The following is a 21,933-nucleotide window of genomic DNA, read 5'->3' on the forward strand; positions in this document are numbered from 1 at the left end:
TTCTACTCCACCATCTTGGCCCCCTTCCTCAGTCTCATTGGTTTCTGATTTATTCTTATTGTGTTTCTTTTTGCTCAAATGTTCAGATACATGTATATTTTATTTTCCCTTTATTTTTACACAAAAAGTAGCATGCTGTAGATGCTCTTTTACACATTGCTGTTTTCACTTCAAAATTTGTCCTGGAAGTCCCTCCATATTTATTCATAGATTTCTTCATCATTATTTTTTTCATACCTGCAAATTACTTAACTGCATTGATGTTCTGCAGAGTATCCTTTTGAGGTTCTAGAATAAGATAGTGGTGTTGAGTGTGCTAAATGCCACTGTATTGTATACTTTAAATGGTTAAAATGGTAAATTTCATGCCATGTTTATTATACTACAATTTAAAAATGTTAAGAAAAAGCAAGATCAAATCTCTACATAAATCACAGAAGAGAATTATAAAATAATAACAATGTATGATTAATAAGTAAATAGAGGAAGGGATAGAATAACACAATATATACTTAAATAATCAAAAGGGAGAAAGAAAAGAGAGAATAAATATGAACCCAGGTATCTCAATTAGAAAGCATATAGAAATATGGAAAATATAACTTCAAATGCATTCTGGCTACATTTGATGTTAATAGATCAAATTCCCTAGAAATACAATGATTGTCAATCTATATAAAAAGAGTAAAACCCAGTTTCACACTGTTAGGGAACTAACTCTAACACTTTACACATCTAAGGACATAGAAAAGTATGAAGTAAACTGATGGAAAAGAAATACCATGTAAACACCAATGAAAAGAATGCTGGTATATCCATATTAATATCTTAGGAGGTAGTTGAGATATTAAGGTAGGAGCCATTGCTAAAGAGAAATATCTCCTAATTAGAAGTGCAGTGGTGTGCTGTTAAATGAATAAGAAATGGCTATTGAGGGTGAGCTTTGCTTTGTAGCATTGACCAATTTCCATAGTGTAATTATTCCCTCTATGGCTGATTTCAGTCTACCAATATGTTGTCATTGAATGTGGAGTTGGAAAGAGATGTTCATAATCATCTTGAAGCCAGTGCAAGCCAGCTTCAGCACATCTTACATAGAAGAATCAGTCCACCAAGAGCAGATCATGATGCTACATATGTGTGTTCTCAAATAACATAGTATAACAAGTATTTAAGCAAAAACTGACATATCTAAAAGGAGAAAAAGACAAATCCACAATTATAATTGTGTGACATGTTTCACATTTTTTTTATGTATTTTATGAGATGATGAAAAAGCAGAAAAAAATTAATTAAAGATAAAGAATATTTAACAACCCAAGTAACACACTGGACCTAACTGACATATTAACAACACTGCACATGACAGCAGAATGCGTATTCAGAGTTGCCAACCATATAATAATTTTAGGAGATCTAGCTCACTGCGTTCATGACTGCAATAAGAGGATTTAGTCATTGTCACTTCAAGAAGTTAGCCCTATTGACAAATAATTCTAGGGCCTGTTTTATATCTCTGTTCCTGAGGCTATAGATGAAAGGGTTCAGCATGGGAGTAACTACTGTATACATGACTGAAGCAATCATGTCTTTGTTATTGGAGTCCCATGATGAGGAGAAAAAGTAAACAAAAGCAAGTGTCCCATAGTATAAAGACACCACAAAGAGATGGGAGCCACAGGTGGAAAAAGCTTTAAAGAGTCTCTTAGTGGAGGGGACCCTCAGGATGGTAGTCCCTATACGAATGTATGAGGCTAAGATACTACTCAAAGGCAGGATGAACAGCGTTCCTCCCTCAGTGAAGATGACCAGCTCATTGAGGGAGATGTCCGAGCAGCTCAACTTGAGGAGCACAGTGAGGTCACAGAAGAAATGGGGGATGGTATTGTCAGCACAGAAGGACAGTTGGACCAAGAGGAGGGTGTGCAACAGGGCATGGATACAACAGAAGACCCAGGACCCAGCTACTAAGGAGATGCACAGCTCCTCCCTCATGATGGTGGTGTAGTGAAGTGGCTGACAGATGGCCACATACCTGTCATAGGCCATCACTGCAAGAAGGAAATTATCAAAACAACCAAAAAGTATGAAAAAATATATCTGTGAAATGCACCCTGCATAGGGGATGAATTTGTACTCAGTGTGCATGTCCATCAGCATCTTAGGGATGGTGACAGATGAAAAAGAGACGTCAGTGAAGGCCAAGTGGCTGAGGAAGAAGTACATGGGGGTGTGGAGGCGAGAGTCCAGCCTGATGAGCAGGATGATGAGCAGGTTCCCCAGCACCGTGGTCAGGTACACGCCCAGGAACAGGGCGAAGACCACGCACCGCTGCTGTGGCCGGATGGGGAGCCCCAGGAGGAGAAACTCGGACACGCTGCTCTGGTTCCCCCTCCTCATGCCCTTCTTGTCTCTGGTGGGAATTGGGGAAAGTGGGAAATGTCAGTGAACATGCCATAGCATTATAGTAATGGCCTTTTTAGTGTGAAAATTCTTAATTTTAGCTACTTTTCTCTTTATTTCTCACAATTGTTGTTGTATGAATCAGTCTGCCCCATTCTGGCTCCAACAATAGATCAAATCCTCACGATAATCAAGTCTTTTTCCAAAGAAACCAAAGGAAATTTATTCTTTATTCAACAAATATTTATTGCAAAACAGCTCTGTCCCATACTGAGTATATAGTAGTGAACAAGAAATGAGAAGTCTCTGTGTTCAAGGAGTTTACATCTGTATAACAAGCCAGGTTCAAACCTCTATAATTTGCTGAGATCAAAATGGAAAAAGGGTACCAGTGGGGAGGGTATAGCTCAGTGGAAAAGCGCATGATTAGCATGTTCGAGGTCATGGGTTTGAACCCTAGTATATCCACTAAATAAATAATAATAATAAATAAACCTAATTACCTCCCCCCATAAAACAAAAAACACAAAAAATATTTTTTAAAGGGTACCAAGTAAGATGTATCAGTCATTTCCTCTTAAAACGGGTGTGAAACTACCTACACTGCGAAAGAATTACTGAAGCTTTGTCACAGAACTTCAGTGTAATTGGCTGTGTCAAATTCCCTGTTATCAAGTGTCCAATCCAGGCTTCCAAACCAACATTAATAATAGTACCAGGCATTATTCCAAGTGTTTAACATGCACTTTCAAATTAAATCCACATTAAAGCTCTAAAAATGAGATTATTATACTTATTTTGACTATAAGAAAACAAAATTGTGTATTATGTAAATGTGCAAAGATATAATTAAGTGTAGCAGATGGAATCACAACATTTGTCTGCCTCACCAAAATCCATGTCTTAAACTCCTCTGCATAGAAATTATACCCTCGCTGGTTAGAATATCCAGAGAAGCTGTATTATGTCCACTACCTTTGTCAAAAATGTTCTTAACTCCCTCTAAGAAAAATTTGCCGCTCACATTTATTTGTCCATCATACAATTTACAAAGAACTTTTGCATACTTTAACTCCTCTCAAAGCAATAATTATATATTTAAGGATTGTTTGATACACAAGGCGACTATTATATCCTTATTTTATAGATGTGAAAACTGAGGGTAAAGAGATAAATGACTCACCTAATGTTACCCAGTTTTTTGGTGGTGGGTTCCAGATTTAGTATTTCTTTGGAAGTTAGGTTGCAGGTGAGGATTACCAATGACATAACCCTGAAGAGGGAATCAAGACTGACACCGTCACTCAAGTATAGGTGCAGGACAGCAAGTCTCCCTCAGGGACCATGAACTTGCTCAGGGACACTGGTTATCTCAGTTCATGGCCACCAAGGAGGACAGAGACTTGACCATTATGTGGAGGCGTGGCCGTGCACTGACATACACTGTGCGAGTCCTCACAGAGAAACCAGCAGAAAACAAGATGGTTGGAGCCAACTAGGAACCCTGATTCAGGTAGGGCCTGGTGAAGGAGGCAGCTGGGCCATGAGCCCTGGAGAGGTTTGATCTTGACCTTGAAGTATGAGAGGGAGCCTTTGGATGGGCCTGTTGTCTCAGGCTTCTGCCTGTCCCATCCCAGACAATGGTGATAGAGGAGCCCCTATGACATAAACATGGGGTTTGGAGCAAGATAACAAAATACATTCCTTTTACTGAGCACCAATTATGTGCTGAATACTTTGTATGTGTTGCCTCATTTAATCCTCCAAATAGGACTGTGAAGTAGGAATAGTTATTTCTTCTGTACCAGTGAGGAATCTGAACCTCAGAGAACTGAAGTCACTTCCTAAGATCACGGAAACATTTGAGGATCAGACTGAGGACTGGGCCCCAGTCTGACAGAGTGCAGACCTGGAGCTCACATCCACGAGTACATGGCTGGTGGAAATGTATGTGAACCTGCCTGCCCAATGCAGTGATGTGGCCCCTGTAGAGAAAGACAGTTAAGGGAATATCTGGGTTCACAGGGGCAAACCTGAAGCCCCTAAAACCTGTACCTGAAACACACATTCACATGCACACTTAATGACTGATTTTTGAATTCTTACTATCTGTGATCTCTAAGACAGTGACTATGGCTTATGGCTCAGTTCCCCAAAGATTCATAAAGATAAACTCACAAATAATACACAAGCTGATACACACAAAATAATCCACATAACTACGCACAAACACTTGTATAATCTCAACACAAACATAAAACAACTAGCAGCACATACAGATCACACATCAGATGCATAAACATTAGACTCTGAACAGAGACTCACACATGCAAACACACATACGAAACAACTAAAGGCACAAGATCACACACATCACACACAAATCATACAGGAAACATACCATTGTGCAGACACACCTCTTCATACTCAGGTGACACACGACATACATGGTCACACCCATACTGGCCTCATTGCAAAATGAGATGTTCTAGTCTCCACTGACCTACACCCAACGTAGGTAGAGGTGGTCGGTGAGTGAGGCACTTGGGCCCTATTCACTCACAGGAACTACCCCATAAACATTACCTGCAAATTAAACAGAGCAAATACACTTATACACACACACACACACACACACACACACACACACACACACACACACACACACAGAGACAAAACCCATGAAGAAAACATAATATATCCACATTATAGGAGCAAAGAAACGCCACACAGACCCACGTGGAGTGCATACGCAGACCTCTAGACGCAGAGACACGTCTTGCCCACCTAGAATTCCCAGCTCACGCTGACCTGTGCCACTCAGGGAGCTCAGGCACCTTCTAATCCAAGCAGTTTTCTGAGCCTTGAGCTTCTGTTGAGAACCCCATGAACTAAAAAGTAAGAAGAGCCCTCTCTGAGCCCGTGACCTCCTGAGCTTTCTGTGACTGTCCTTGAGCGCCTGAGCCACAGGCGGGAGGATACCATGTTATAAGCCTCAGAGAGGACACATAAAAAGTCCCTAAGCTCCTGGTTAAGGAAAGAATCAAAGTAGACTAATTGCCTCCAATGCCTTGGGGAGGAGCCTGTGCGGAGGCTGAGGGACTGAGCTGCTACAGTCACCTGAGAGGGTACCCCAGACTCAGGGCCACCCTGGGCTCCTCTCCGCCTGCTCATAGTTCCAGGAGTGAGGATGGCTCAGTCATCCACAACTCCAATGCTGCCAGCCCACTGGGTCAGCCTCTCCCATCAGCACATTACAGTCCAGGAACAGAAAGTCTGGCTTCTGCAAACCCCCACACCGCTTACACTTGCTACCACGAGAGCGCAAATCTGGCTTTAACTCCACATCCTGCAGGTACCTTCTCTCCCTTGGGAGAGACTTCAGCGTTTGTAGAGGGAGGAGGTGGAGTCCTTGGGCTCAATGCTCAGAAGAAGCACTGGGCCTGGGCCATGCCGCTCATTAACTGTTGGCCCTCAGCACACTAAGTAGCCTCTCAGCCCTGTTTCATCAGCTGTGAGGTGCAGGTAACAACTGCATCGTCATCACGAAGTTATTACTGAGATTAAACGAGACGATTCACGCTAAAGCACACAATGAGTGCAAATAAATAACAGCTCTTGACACATTCTCTTTGTATCTTCCAAAAATAAACAATTATATATACATACATATACATATATATTACATCTAGAATCATTGACATTGTTATAGAACTGATATTGAGTGAACAATTGAATTTATTGATTAATGAATTCTCTTGATCTTGGTAAGAACTTACGCCCTCCCTAAGAAAGAACTAAATTGTCCCCACAGAGTAACGATAAAATTATGTGATTCACATTTCAGTCAGCTAAGCTATCCACTTTTATCCCCACTTTGTCCAACATATGTGAACTGACATCTTCATTGGCTGGATGATTGCAGACTCCCTCAGTGCCAGAGAAAGCCCTCAGACAGAGCAAAAACGCAAGCACTTCACTAAGACGCTGTGAGCTTGCTGAACACTGTCTAATGCCGCTTCCAATAACCCAAGCGGGACAAGGAGCTCCAGGGCGGGCATCAGCTACATTCCACACCATGTACTACCCACCTCTACCCGTGACCCCACGCTGAGCCTGGAGGATGGGAGCCAGTCATACACTCTATAAACAGAATTTAAAAGGGTGCGTTAGTGGAACAAACTACAGTCTTCGCCACTACAGCTGATCCCAAGGCTGTAACTGAAATTTATCATTGCCTTCCTTTACCATCCATATTGACTTCCTTTATTCCCCTCGACATGACCACCAGTCAAGATTGCTTCCCTGATGGAGACCCAGATCTTCATTCGTGAAGTGTCAGAACTCTTGCTTATCCCTCTCTGTTTACCTGTCATGTGACAGAGCTATAATTGCCTGTTTAATGTTATCACTGGTAGGGAAATCACTTGTAGTTCTTCAAGATAATTAGGGTCGGTTACTCCTGAACTCGGAGTAACTCCTTTCTTTGTGTCATGCCTTCCAGAATGAAGAACCTAAAATTGCCAGGCAGCCATCATACTTTGAGATCAGGGAACCACTCCTATGTTCTCTGTGCAAGCACCCCTCCACAACCAACGACCAAGGCTCCTAATCCCACAGTAAAGTTGCAGGGATGGGAAGTACCCATAACAGGAAAGGTCCATAGGGATACATCATAGACCTAAATGTAAAGCAAAAAACCTTTAAATTTCTAAAATATAAATGAGAGAAAAATCTAGATGACCTTGGCTATGGCCATGACTTACATAAAACACCAAAGGCACCATCATGAAAGAAATTGTTTCATAAGCCAGACTTCATTAAAATTAAAATTTTCTGCTCTGCAAAAAACAATGTTAACAGAGTGAGAAGATAAGCCACAGACTTGGAGAAAATATTTGCAAAACACACATCTGATAAAGGACAGTTGTCCAAAATATACAAAGAACTCTTTAAGATTGAAAAAAGAAAAACTTCTTCTGTATAGTACAGACAACTATATTCAATATCTTGTAATAACATTTATTTTGAGCATAATCTTTATTGAACAGATCCAAGTATGAAATGTGTATGGGAACATTTTCTAGGATTGATCATGTACTTGGGCACAAAAGAAGCCTCAACAATTTTAAGAAGATAGAAATTATCTCAAGCATCTTTACAGACCACAATGCCATGAAGTTAGAAATCAACTGCTGAGAAACAAAGGAGAAAAAAGGAAAGCATGGAGATTAAACAACATGCTATTAAAATACCAATGGGTCAATGATGAAATCAAAGTTGAAATTAAAAAATACCTTGAGACATTTTGGAGTAGGGTTCCTTCTGGACATATGCCCAGGAGCAGGATTCCTGGGTCATATGGTAAGTCTATTCCTAGTCTTTTGAGAAATCTCCATACTGTTTTCCACAGTGGCTGCACCAAACTGCATTCCCACCAGCAGTGTAGGAGGGTTCCCCTTTCTCCACAGCCTCTCCAGCATTTGTCATTTGTGGATTTTTGAATGATGGCCATTCTGACCGGTGTGAGATGATACCTCATTTTAGTTTTGATTCTCATTTCTCTGATAATTAGTGATACTGAGCATTTTTTCATGTACCTATTGATCATTTGTATGTCTTCCTTGGAGAATTGCTTGTTTAGGTCTTTTGCCCATTTTTGGATTGGGTTGTTTATTTTTTTCTTATTCAGTCGTATGAGCTGCTTATATATTCTGGAGATCAAGCCTTTGTCGGTTTCATTTGCAAAAATTTTCTCCCATTCCGTAGGCTGTCTTTTTCTTTTACTTATGGTTTCCTTTGCTGTGCAGAAGCTTATAAGTTTCATTAGGTCCCATTTGTTTATTCTTGTTTTTATTTCTATTGCTTGAGTGGACTGTTCTAGGAGAACATTTTTGAGATGTATGTCAGATAATGTTTAGCCTATATTTTCTTTTAGGATGTTTACTGTATCTTGTCTTATGTTTACGTCTTTGATTCATTTTGAGTTGATTTTTGTGTATGGTGTAAGGGAGTGTTCTAGCTTCATTGCCTTACATGCTGCTGCTGACACCTGCACCCCAATGTTCACAGAAGCACTATTTACAATAGCCAAGACATGGAAACAGTCCAAATGCCTATCAACAGATGACTGGATAAAGAAGCTGTGGTATATTTATACAATGGAATAGTATTCAGCCATAAAAACTGACAACATAACGCCATTTGCAGCAACATGGATGCTCCTGGAGAATGTCATTCTAAGTGAAGTAAGCCAGAAAGAGAAAGAAAAATACCATTTGAGATAGCTCATATGTGGAATCTGAAAAAAAAAAAAAGCATAAATACAAAACAGAAACAGACTCATAGACATAGAATACAAACTTGTAGTTGCCCAGGGGGTGGGGGGTGGGAAGGGATAGACTGGGATTTCAAAATGTAGAATAGATAAACAAGACTATACTCTATAGCACAGGGAAATATATACAAGATCTTATGGTAGCTCACAGAGAAAAAAATGTGACAATGAATGAATATATGTTCATGTGTACCTGAAAAATTGTGCTCTACACTGGAATTTGTCACAACATTGTAAAATGATTATAAATCAATAAAAAAATGTTTAAAAAAATGTCTCTGCTAAGAAAAAAAAAGAAATATCTGAGATTATATGAGAATTTGAGAGTTTCTTGGGAATGCGAACTATTGTGACCAAGACCAACTGGGGTGTTGGACTGGTTAATTTAAAATTCCACAAAGATCTTCTATCCTGGTTCAGTGGCTTTTCTCCTGGCTATCTGTTCTTGTTGATGATGTAAACCTTTACCTAGCTTTTAGAGTTCCAGTAAAGTTGCTTCTAATGGTATTTGCCAAGTTTTTTGGTGTTTGGGGGGAGGAACTATCCCTGGAGTTCTGTCCTCTGCCATTTTTTGCTCCAAATGGCTCTGCTGGCAGTCAAGGTCTCCCAGTCTACACTACTTGTCTTTCATTGCAATATGACCCATTCCCCCACTGAGTTATGTTATTTTGTACAAGTCTTTACAAATTGACCTACAGATTCAATACAATCTCTATCAAAATCCCAATGGACTATTTTGTATAAATGAAACAAAGCAAGCTTAATATTCCTATGAAATTGCAAGGAACTATGAATACCCAAAATAACCTTGAAAAAAACAAAAGAACAAAGAGGACTCATCTGTCCCTATTTCAAAACTTATTACAAAACTAAAGCAATCAAAAGAATGTGGTACTTGCAAAAGGATATATAATTAGACTCCAGAAATAAACCCATTCATTTTTGCCAATCAATTTTTGACAAGGGAATGAAGAACATTCAGTGCAGCAAGGATAATCTCTTCAACAAATGATGTTGGGGAAACTGGATAAACACATATAGAAAAATAAAACTGAACCCCTATCTTACACCATATGCAAAAATTAGCTCAAAATGGATTAAAGACTTAAACATAAAATCTGATACCATAAAACTCCTAGAAGAAAACAGAAAAGAAGCTCCTTCATATTAATCTGGACAACGGTTTTCTGGATACAACACCAAAAGCACAAATAACAAAAGCAAAAATCAAGTGGGACTACATCAAACTAAAAAGCTTTTGCACAGCAAGAGAAACAGTGAAAATAATAACGCAAACTGCAGAATAGAAGAACATACTGGGCAAACCATATATCTGAGAGCAGTCAATATCCAAATATATAAAGAACTGACATAACTCAATAATTTAAAAACAACCAAAACATCTGATTAAATAATGAGCAGAAGATCTGAGCAGACACTTTTCAAAGAAGACATCCAAATGGCCAACAACTACATAAAAAGGTGCGCAACATCACTAATCATCAGGGAAATGCAAATCAAAACTGCAGTGAAATAGCACTACACACATGTTAGAATGGCTGTCATCAAAAAGGCAAGTGTTGGCAAAGATGTGGAGAAAAGTGTACCCTTGGGCACTGATGGCGGAAATGTAAATCGGTATTGCCAATATGGAAAACTATGGAGGTTCTTCAAAAAATTAAAAATACAACTACCATATAATGGAACAATTCCACTTCTGGGTATATATCTAAAGGAAATGAAAACAGGATATCTTTAAAAAATATCTGCACTCCCACGTCTATTACAGCACTATTCACAATAGCCAAGATACGGAAACAACCTAAATGTCCATCAATGGATGAACAGGTAAAGAAAATGTGGTTCATGTACATAATGCAATATCATTCGGCCATGAGAAAGAAGGAAATCCTGCCATTTGTTGCAGCATGGATGGACCTTAAGGGCATGATGCTAAGTGAGGTAAGTCAGACCGAGAAAGACAATACTGTATGACATCACTTATACGTGGAATCTAAAGAAGCTAAACACAAAAACAGAGAGTAGAATGGTGGTTATCAGAGAGTGGGGGTCTTGGGGAGATGCTGTTTAAGGGTACAAACCTGCAACTAGCAGATAAATGTCTTGGAGATACTAATGCACAGCAGAGTGATTATAGACAACAATACTGCACTACAAACCTCAAAGTTTCTAAGAGATTAGATCTTAATTGCTCCCACCACAAAAAAGACATGATAACTATATGATGTGATAGAGGTGCTAGCTAACGCTATGCTGGTAATCGTATTGCAATATATAAATGTATCAAATCAACACATTGTACACCTTAAACTCACACAATGTTATATGTCAATAAATTTTAAAAAATTATTGTGGTGAATATCGTAAGAGCTAACAAAATTGAGGCCAATGTCCAGTTCCCCAAAAGCTAAGCACAGCCAATTTGTTTTCTCTATTGAAATAGTTTGCCATTCCTTGTTATATGCAGCAAAGTATTTAGCTTGCATTTTCTCCACATTTTTTACTTCAAAAGGCAAATTAAAATTAACTTCCAGTATATAAAATAGAATTCACATGTATCGGAATAGGATGCTCACATTATGAGAGGCCCATGGAAACTGGGGCTCACATGTGGATCAGCAGAATCATGGCCCCCATGTCACACTCACTTCTGGGCATGTATTTGCTCACTTAATGAAAAAGGTATAAAATTGCCATCTCAGTTTACCTAAACTGTTCTATTCCACTAACTTTCTGATATGTACCAACACACTTCCCACAAACAACCACACCAAGTTAAATGTGACTGTAATTAACTTCACTGTCTCTGCTTTAGTTCAGAATTTCACAATAATATTCCCGTATGTCTTCAAACCACTAGAATTAAACAACCCTGGCCTAGTGACTCATTTCTATCCAGTCTGACAACTGAAGATAAATGGTCTGAGGGATGGTTCCAGAGGCATTCTGATGAGGGAGCCCTGAGCCCAGCTGGCATGCATGTGGAATGTTCGCAGCTGTCAGAGCTCCACATTTACAAGAGCTGAATCTGAAGTTCCATGAACTGTCCAGGCCATCCCTCCCCATCAACTCCAAAACCAGTGGTGCTCAAATCTGCCTATGTCTCTCCTCACCTAACCAGCATGGATGGCTCTTAGGCAGGCTAACCGGAGTCCACCCTCCCTCCTCCAAACAGCCTGTGGAGTGCACCCTTGACATCCTTGTTGCGGAGGCTGTACACAAAAGGGTTGGCCAGAGGTGTGATGGCAGTGTACATCACGGCAGCCACCATGTCCTGATCCTGAGAATTCTGGGAAGGAGGCTGGAAGTAGACCCAAATGATGGTGCCATAGAGGAAGCCAACAATGGTGAGGTGGGATCCACAGGTGGAGACTGCACGGCGGCGACCGGACGCTGAAGGCAGACGTAGGATGGTGGCCCCAATGCGGACATAGGAGAGTACAATGAGGGCACAGGGGCCCAGCATGAGGAAGCCACCCTCCAAGAATATGGCCAGCTCATTGGGATGGATGTCAGAGCAAGAAGCTCTCAGAAGTGGTCGGTGGTCACAAAAGAAGTGGGGAAGTTTAACGTTGCCCTCAGCATCCTCAGCCCAGTGAAGAGGCAAAAGGAGTCCCACGTGCAGCATGGTGTGCAGTACGGACACCACCCAGCTCAAGACCAATAAGCGGGCACAGAGTTGGCGATTCATCACTGAATGGTAGTGGAGGGGGTCACAGATGGCCACGTAGCGATCCAGAGCCATGACAGAAATAACAAGGGTGTCTGTGACTCCAAATGCATAGAAGAAGAAGAACTGGGCCAAGCAGCGGGCAGCAGGAAGGGCTAGGTCATTAGTGACCAGATGGGCCAGTAGCTGGGGCAGGGTGACCGTGGACAGCCCCATGTCTACTACAGAGAGACCTCGGAGCAGATAGTACATAGGTGAGTGGAGCCTGGAGTCCCAGGAGATGAGCAGCACGAGAGTCACGTTCCCCATTATGGTGGTCAGGTAAATAGCCAAGAACATGAGAAAGAGGACCCTGTGGGGGACCCTAGCTCTTGAGAACCCGAGAAGCAAGAAGACTGGAGAATGTGAGGCATTGGAGGCACAGCCCATGATGAGTGACACTGAGCCTGCCTGAAAGAGAGTTTTAATCAAAAAGCAAGTCATAGGTCATAGGTTAGGGATCGTAACAATTCTAGTTAATTCTTCAAACTCCTTAAAGTCTTAAATTCAACTGACCATGATGGGCCCTCCATCCAGATCTGTGACTTCACTCCCTTGACGTGTTATAGCATTTTCCCCCATATTTATTCCTTTTTATCCACCCTAATTGGTTCTTTTACATAATCCAAATACCCTGATAAAGTTTCTCATACAGTTGCAAACAATACTCTTTTTGTCCAACTACTGCTTACCTCCTTCCAGCAGCAAATTTCATGAGAAAATTCCTACACTCACCGTCTCTAGCTCCTCATCTTCTGTTCACACTTCATCCTGCTGTGGTCCCCATGATTTCTTCCATCTGAACCTGTAAGGAGCATAATGTACCATTTAACATGTAATATATACAGAAATGGTTCTTTATAAGCAGTTGGTTTTTGTAGTGAAATTGTTTCAGGTTGTCATGAAATAACTTGGTGTTCCTCTTTATTTGATTTTGTAGGTTAACTGCGTCATCAGTTCCATCCATCTGACTGTCCAAATGAAAACCTGGGGGAATCTCTCCTTCATCTCCTCATCTCCAATCACTCCTTGACATCTACATTTTCCCTTATATCCGCCCTTTGCTCTCAGTCCAGTAACACTATTTAATTTTCAGCATCTCTAACCAGTACTAATTTCATAGCCTAGTTACCAGTTTCTCTACTAATCTCCCCTGATAGATCTTCCATATTTATGCCAAAATAAAATTTCCAACGTGTGATTTCTTGTTTAAAGGGTCAGCACCTTCAAAATAAAATCCAAACAGCTTGATGTGACTTTCATTGTCAGTACGTAACCTAACTAACCAGGCTTATGCTGAGCCACCTACCCAGTACTTTTTAAACTAGGCAGTTTTTTACTAGTTTTCTGAACATGCTAAGATCTCACATTCCTGTAGATCTTCACATGTTATTCTGAGAACCTCATCTTCCTGAAATAGAAGGTCTAAATAACACTTTCCCACATAGCACAGATAGAAGTTTAAAAAAAAATCAATAATCAGCCTTTTAAATTCATAACTGAGTTTTCAAGAATTTTAGGGAAATGCTGGGTAGGTGGGAGGGGACACAGTATCAGTCTTTGGAGTCCAGAGGCTTGTTTTAACCCCCTTGTGGGATAAGAGATAAGTTCTTAGGCTTGTGTGAGGCAAGTGGTAGAAACTACCACATAAATTAAGAACATTCAAAAAGTTAAACTTTCAGTGAACAAATACGTATGTATATACATGCATATATACACACACATACAGATACACCACTGGCTATAGGAGACCCAAAGACTCTATCTTTCAACCTGTACTACATGGAGATGAAAATGTCTCCCATGAGACTGCATTATGGGTCTGTACAGCACATGGACACATGGAATGGATAAAACTGATATACAAAACACAAATGATGCTAAAACCTGCAAATTGATAGACTAACATAAAATTCACTCTCAGACTGGTAAAAGCGTTGAAGTATCTTGTAGAAGCAAACACAAAACTTCTTCTCAAGGACTCACTAACACTATACTGTACAGGAGTCACACAAATAAAAACTAACCAAAACGATGACCTCACAGTTCAAAATTACAAAACACACACAAAAATGCATTCAGTATGAAGACAATCAGCACATAATAGGATTACCTCCCTCTAAATATCATAAATTAACGAATCTGTAAGGAATTATAAATTATGTTTAAAATGCTTTGTGTCTAAAAGAATGAATAAAGACTATAAGAAATGAGATAGTATTTAAAAAAATACAATGGATTGGGGAAAGACCCAAAAAGAAAGACTGGAAAATAAAAATACTGACATTCAAATTAAAATCTCAATGAATGGGCTGGACAGAGGCTGAAGAGAGAAGCTAACTCCTACACAAGACAAATTTTTAAAAATCCATCCATAGACACTATGTTAGGGAAACTGACAAGCAGCAAATACAAAGAATGTATTAAAATCAACCAGAGAGAAAGGAACTATTACCTACAAAGGAAAGACAAACTTTCTGACAGAAGATTTCTCAGCAAAAAGACTCTAGAAAATAAGAAACTCTTCTCAGTGCTGAGAGAAAACACCAAACCCAAATTTTACATCCTTTTAAACTATCCAACAATAAAAATATTTTGACATACACTATTCTGTCTTCCATGGAGTGTCATCCCATCCCCTCAGGGCCCAGATTTCAACCCCGCAAGATAACTGGTGAAAGGCTACTCATCTTGAAGACTCAGGGTTCATTTCTACTCAAAGCTTTCATTGAATCCCAGCACAGTATTTCACTAGAGCATTTTTCACTCTTCCATTCACTGTGTGACTATTGATTTTGCCTGACTCCCAAAGTAGACTGTTAAAACACTTGAATACGTATGTTTATCTGCATACACAGATATATGTGTATATACACACACACACGTGTGTGCATATATACAGATAAATGCATATATTGGTCACTGGATTCTTTATACCTAGCATAAAGCCTGGGAATTACTGGGTGATTATTAAATATTTGTTAAAGAAATGAAATAGATTTTCCATTAAAGGACAGTAGTCTGCAGTTATAGCAAAGGCTTTGAAGTCAGACTTACATGGAATCTAACTCCATTTCTGCCACTTATCAGTTGTGTGATATTGGACAAGTTATGTTTTCTTATCTGCCAAAAATAGTAATCAAACAGTGTTTACCTCAAAAAGTAGTGAAGATTTAAGGAGAAATTCTGTTACAACAGTGCTTGGGGAAGAAACTGAACCTTGTGGAAGCAAAGAAGGAAGCACCTTTTTTCTCACACCACTATTTTGAAAGATCTCATTTTTAAGGACTAAAAGTCCAGTTCAACTGAACACCAAAACTTCAAATCTCAATCAATTTAAACTTTTCTTCTTTTCCCAAATGGAATTCTGCTCTAATTCAGAAACCTGTATGAGGGAAAGAGGGATGTGGCAGACTTCATTACTGCAGCATATTTTGCATCCTACCTCTAAGATGTCTCTGGCTAGTGCGGAGTCAAAGGAAAAAGAAAAAGAAAGGTAAGGTCTCATTGAGTGGTGCTGTTGGTACAGATTGCAAATACAGAATCATTCTCTTGGAGCATCGTATGAGCCCAGCGGAGAGCACCCATAGGTAGCTATTGCCACCAGACAAGACTAATCAATCCAGAACCTGGCATCTCTTAGAGACCTTATTCATGATTGATACCTGACTGCAACCCTTTAGACTTAATCTCCTAAGATTGCCTCATCCTAACAAGAAGCCCTCTTGGGTGGGATGCCTTTCAAGATGACACAGCTCATGCATCTTCATCGGATCCAGCTTGCCCAAGGAAAACTCACACGTCTTATTCCAGTAAACTCTGTAAATTACAGCTTCCTCAAACTATTCTCCATGTGCTGGCAGGAATTGCACTTGGACCCTTCCTCAAATGCTCATTATGGACTTAAATAATGTATTTAGATGCATTTTAGTTTCCAAACATGTTTTCTTAAACTATCTTTTCATTATTGATGTCTAATGTAATTATGTAGCCAAACAATTAAATATCTATGAGGTTCGGTCTTTGAAGCTTTACGAGACTCACTTTGTAGCCTAATATGTGGCTAAACCTATGGGATACAGAAAATGACAGCCCCAAACAAATTCACAATTTTTAGAATTGAGGTGGCATTCTCAGTGAATGAGGATGGGTCATTCAATTAAATATTGTAGCACAACTGTATATACTTATTTTAACTTGTGGTCTGCTCCTATTATGAACATGAAGGCAGAGCCCCAGGCATTGATAAGCTTAAGTCTTCAACACATTACGTTAACTGAAAATTTCCAGGATGATAGGAGGGTATGACAGATATGAAATTTTAAAACATGCAAAAATATTTTATTACTTTGGAAGACACTTATAACATTTATTATGACTACTTTATTTAAGACAGTGAGTACCTCCTTTGGGGAAGAAGGAAGAACAGAGGAAAGGATACAGAAATAGTTTGGATTTTAAATGTATCTGTTACAGTTTATTTTTTCAAAATAAGAGTTGAAACCAAAAGGGGCAAATGTTAAGTTTTGTTAAAGTTGGATACTAAGTATACGTACTTCATTGCCTTGGTCTCTATGCATTTTTCTATATTGTGAATCTTTTCCTATTAAGAATATAAACAGTAAAGATGAGGAGATAGCAACTGAGATATAAGTGCCTTCTCTTATATTCTATTTATTTATTCCTTCATAACATTAAGCACACATTTCTAGCTCAAAAGAACATCCACCACAGTGAATTCAATCACGCACTCAGCATCAAGATATTCAAGCTAGTATACCATGGAGAAACCAAAATTAGGTAAGATCTATGTTAGAACTCGGAGAACTAGAGATTTCTCTCCAAAACAATTTTCCAAAACCTGTGGGATAAAAAGAAAGATGCCACAATACATGTGCATTTTAACTGTCAAATCTACAAAAATTCAATAAGTCAAGAAGTTTCCCTAAATTGTTTTTCCCTATTCCCAGGCGTGTTCCATGTTTCCAATTACCATTCAGATTCCTGTCTTACTCTGGTATGTTCTATAGTGAGTTTCTGATGGAAATTCTTTCTTTAGGGGCTGAATCTAGAGATCTAGAGCCAGAGAAAAAATTTAGACCGAACTCTGGGATAGGAGGGAGGAATCTTCAACAAGACTGTAAGAGACACAGGTTAAGGGTTCATAATTGCCTACACTCCTCCAGCCTCAGGAGCCTTGGACTGGATTAATCATAATCCATGGTTCATGGTACACCCTCTTCACTGGTCTGAGCATCACCTTCTTGCTTGCTCCCTTGGCTTTGAATATGATTATAAACAACCTTAACTTACTGTCCAACACAGAAACTAGAACACTGATTATAATTCGTATCTATGAAACTCTCCATCACCTCTTCCTGTCATTCCTTACCTAAGGTAACCAACCTCTTCAATCTCAGGTTAATAATTCTCTCTCTTTTGTTAATATACATTTATCTTTCACATACCTACTATAGGCATTCTAAGAAGAATATTGTTATGTTTGAGATGATCTGAAATTTATAAAAAGGAAACAAACTTTAAGTAATTTGGGGTGACCTGGTTTTACGCCTCAGTATTATATGACATGGATTCACTGACATTATTGACGATGGCTATCGTTCGTTTATTTCTCATTGCTATACAACAGCCTTTTGTGTGAATACACCACAGTGTATTTGTCCATTCTCTGTGATGTGTATATTTACTTGCTTCTGTTTACTTGTTGGTTACTTGCTTCTGCTACACAGAGTATGGCTCTGAGCTGACATAAGTCTACATGTCTGTACTCTGTTACTATCTTTTTTACATGGGCAAGTGCCTCAATGTGTCGGAGTCTCAGCCTTCTCCACCATAACGTGGACGTAGAAACTACTTTTGCAAAGTTTTTAGAAGAATAAAAATGCTTATTAGTGTTTAAAAATTATAATTAATACCATACGCTCTATCAACTATTTACTCCATTTCGTATATTTAGAATAATTAAATATAGTTTACTTATAAAGTAATTCATTCAATTTTTTGCTTCCAAGGTTATCAATGAGCAGTCTTCACCGAATACAATGATATGTAACAGTGTTAGAAGTAGTAGAAATAGTAGTAGAATAAAGAAGATACCCAGAGACCTTGCTACATGCATGGTTTTTTAAAATCTGTATTCTATAAAGTAGATACGATTTTATTCTCACTTTACAGATGAGGAAACTGGGGCATAGAGAAATTAAGCCACTTGTTTTAATATTGTGTTCCACCTCGTCAGAGGTGGAACAGGAATTTTAACACAGTGAATTGGACATATTGACGACTGCTTCTCGCAGCCCTTCTTATTTTTCCTTCTCTACTGATGGCATTATTAACCACTATACCCCACATTCTTGATATTTGTTTTCTTCCAGTCTCCTTAATATGGTAAAATTGTGAATTTCATCTTCCTTCTCTCAGTGGTGGGATTTTTTCTATCTATAAAATTTTCTCTTCCTCTCCCATTCCCTTCACTACGAAGGGTCCCCAAGGGCAAATCTAAAGAATGTATACAGTCCTAGAGCCTCACTGACCAACTTAATACTGAATATTCATAAATACCCATCTCCAAACCTGGCTGCCCCCAGTGCTATGTAAAGGGCTGGAGAGTCCATGCTAGTTCTTGTAGAAGATGAAATACACAATGAAGCAGAGTATACAGGGAAGGCTAATACTATAGATGAAAGACACAGAGAAAATAATAAGGCTTGGAAGTGAAAAAGAGACAACAGGACTATCAAAAGAAAAGCAGGAAAGGAGGTGGAGTATGGAGCGGTGGACAAAGTGTTAGATCTAATTACTACAAATAATTCACATTAGTGACTTATAATAATTTATACGAGCAATTGTAAAGACTATTTTTCTCACAAAGCACAGTTATTACTTTAAACAGTGATTAGCAACTGTAATCTGCCTCCGGAAATATCTGAGCGGAGAGAGAACAGAAGGGATGTGGTTTTTAAAAAATTGATCTGAATGCCTGAACTTGTCTATGGTTCCTAGAAGATAATTTTGCCTAGATCAAGTCCAGAAGGTAATCACGTGATCCAGAAGATCATTTATTTATCACCATTTGGTGATGAATTTATCTGTTCTACAAATATTAATTCCTTACCTATAATGGGAAATTAACACAAACTACATAAAGACTCAGCCATGAGAAAACCACAGTATGGAAAGAAAAAAAAAGATTAAACATTGGATGAATATAATGTGATAAGTGACATGATAAATACAAGCAAAGAAGCTTGTGGAAGTTATTTGGAGCTGGTCCCATCTCAGCCTTAGGTAAGGTCAGGGATGAGCTGAAGTCATGAAGAGATCCCAAAGAGGTAACAAAACCACAACAGGATGTAACACGTAAAAACGCTACTAGTTCACATCAAAACTGTCCTCTGTTGTACTCAGAGGACAAGTGGCCTTCTGAATGAATAATGTGAATCTGATATAACTGTGTGTGTGCATGTGTGTGTATCTGTGTGTATGCTGGATATAAGTTGTATGTATGTGACAAAAATTCAGAAAATAATTATTGAAAAGCAGAATTTAATCTGAAATGAGAATTTCTTCTGTTTAGTTCCTTAAGTTCCATATTTCTACAAATAACGCTGTCGTTTCTATGAAGAGATGATTGAAAGGAATGTTGTACATTGGAGACATAAAAATGAAGACACAACAGAGAAAAGAATAAATAGGAAGGGAAAACAAAGAAAGAATGCAAAGTGGTGGGAAAGAGAGAATGGAAATCTAGAATGGAAAGAGTACAGAGTGAATGGATGAATGGAAAGAAATAAAGAAACAAGAGGAAGAACTTCTGAAATGAGAAGAGACAAGAGCATAATAGAGGATGGGAAACTTTAATGATTAGAGCAGAGATAATGAACAAAAGTAAAGATTTGGGGGAGAAAGGAGAAAGTCATATGGATAATGACTAAGAGAAAGTTGGGGATGTGGAAAGAGCAGAAGGAGGGCATAATGGAGGGGGATCATGAAATGGTATAAATATAAGAGATGTGTAGGCAGGTGTGAGAAATGGAACATCAGAATGGGAACAGAAAGCAGGGCTGGTGAGAGAGTCTGTCGGGGTGAGGAGAGAGGAATGGCTGTGAGGAGATAAAGGAGAAAAGATGACATTAAACAGGATGGGTCCAGAGTGAGAGACAGGTTATTGATAAAGATAAGAATTGGTCACGGGGAATGTGGAATGAAGGCTAGTTTCCTCACCCACACACTCACCTGGGAGGAAAGGACTTCTCTGACCCTGGACTTAGTTGCTCCAGTCTTCTGTCAGATTCCAGGTACCTAGCCATGGTGCTGAAGGACAGATCAGTGCATGGGACTCAAAGTCAGGACTAGTGAGGCCAGGTGAGATTTAGAGATTGTAGGGCCCCAGAGATCCTTCCCCTAGAGCCACATGGGGCCTGCCAGGTGGTGGAATTCCTGCCACCACAGAGAGCAAGAAAGTACGGACATACTCTCAAGGGAATCCAGCTAAAAGCATCTCGAGTCCCTAGCAACAACTTCAAGCCACTGATCCTGATGGGATGGGAGACTACTTAATGAATGCCCAGGCATCACAAATGGCAAACATTTGTGTCTCATTACCCAAATAACTTAGTCATCACTCCATCTTCTTCCTGTGATATAAAAAGCATGATGTAATGTAAAGTACATCTCTGGAGCCAAATAAGAGTAAATATAATTCTGAAATGTAACACTTATAAACTCTGTGAATCTGGCACTTAATTAACACCTATGAGCTCTAGTCTATTTGTGTATAAAAAGCTAATAAATTCTAACTTTTAAATAAATAATTTCTTTAAGAATTATAATACTGTATATAAAATTCTGATTGTAGGGACTGCCAAGTAATAAAAGGCTCAGATAATAATTGTTCTTGTTGTTCCCACCATTACTGCTATAATCATTGTGGGTATTACACAACCAAAGTGAATTCAGGTTTTTCAGATGTTGGTAGGATACACTATGACTAACCCAATTCCTCTATCTGACTATATGCTTCTGGAAGGAAGGGGCTGTGATTCATTCACCTCTGTATCCAGTGCCTAGCATGGTGCCTGGCACAAAGCAAACACTCAAGAAAGAGTGACTGGATAAATGGCCAGCGAGTGACCATCCTTCTCTCATTCATCCTAATTCCCTACCCAATGCAATGCCCTATCTTGCCTATCATTCTCCAACAGTGTTTACTAAGAATAAATATTTATGAGATTAAGTTATTTTTTCTCATTAAGTCCTTTGTTTTCACAATGAATTAGCTAACCCATTCTCTAAGCTTATTACTAGGCTAATTAAACACCCATAATCCATAAAAATAGGAATCAGTGTGTCATTAATGTCTTACCATAATAAAATATGCTCTCACACAGTTTTATGGTATTTTAATCCTAGTAATATAAGTGAAACAGAATAGACATGGTGC

The 21,933-nt window shown here is 39.1% G+C and overlaps 2 protein-coding genes across 2 annotated transcripts; both read right to left on the minus strand.

Moving 5' to 3' along the window:
* Positions 1-1,461: 1,461 nt before the first annotated feature.
* On the minus strand, positions 1,462-2,508 carry LOC116152538 (olfactory receptor 1J4-like). The gene has a single exon (XM_064490876.1). It carries the CDS (start codon positions 2,398-2,400, stop codon positions 1,462-1,464), a length of 939 nt encoding a protein of 312 aa, XP_064346946.1. The 5' UTR covers positions 2,401-2,508.
* Positions 2,509-11,903: 9,395 nt separating this feature from the next.
* Positions 11,904-12,860, minus strand: LOC105092675 (olfactory receptor 1B1). The gene has a single exon (XM_010984394.2). It carries the CDS (start codon positions 12,858-12,860, stop codon positions 11,904-11,906), a length of 957 nt encoding a protein of 318 aa, XP_010982696.1.
* Positions 12,861-21,933: the final 9,073 nt, after the last annotated feature.

The sequence above is a fragment of the Camelus dromedarius genome, chromosome 10 (genome assembly GCF_036321535.1).
Source record: "Camelus dromedarius isolate mCamDro1 chromosome 10, mCamDro1.pat, whole genome shotgun sequence".
Taxonomy (NCBI): Eukaryota; Metazoa; Chordata; class Mammalia; order Artiodactyla; family Camelidae; genus Camelus; species Camelus dromedarius.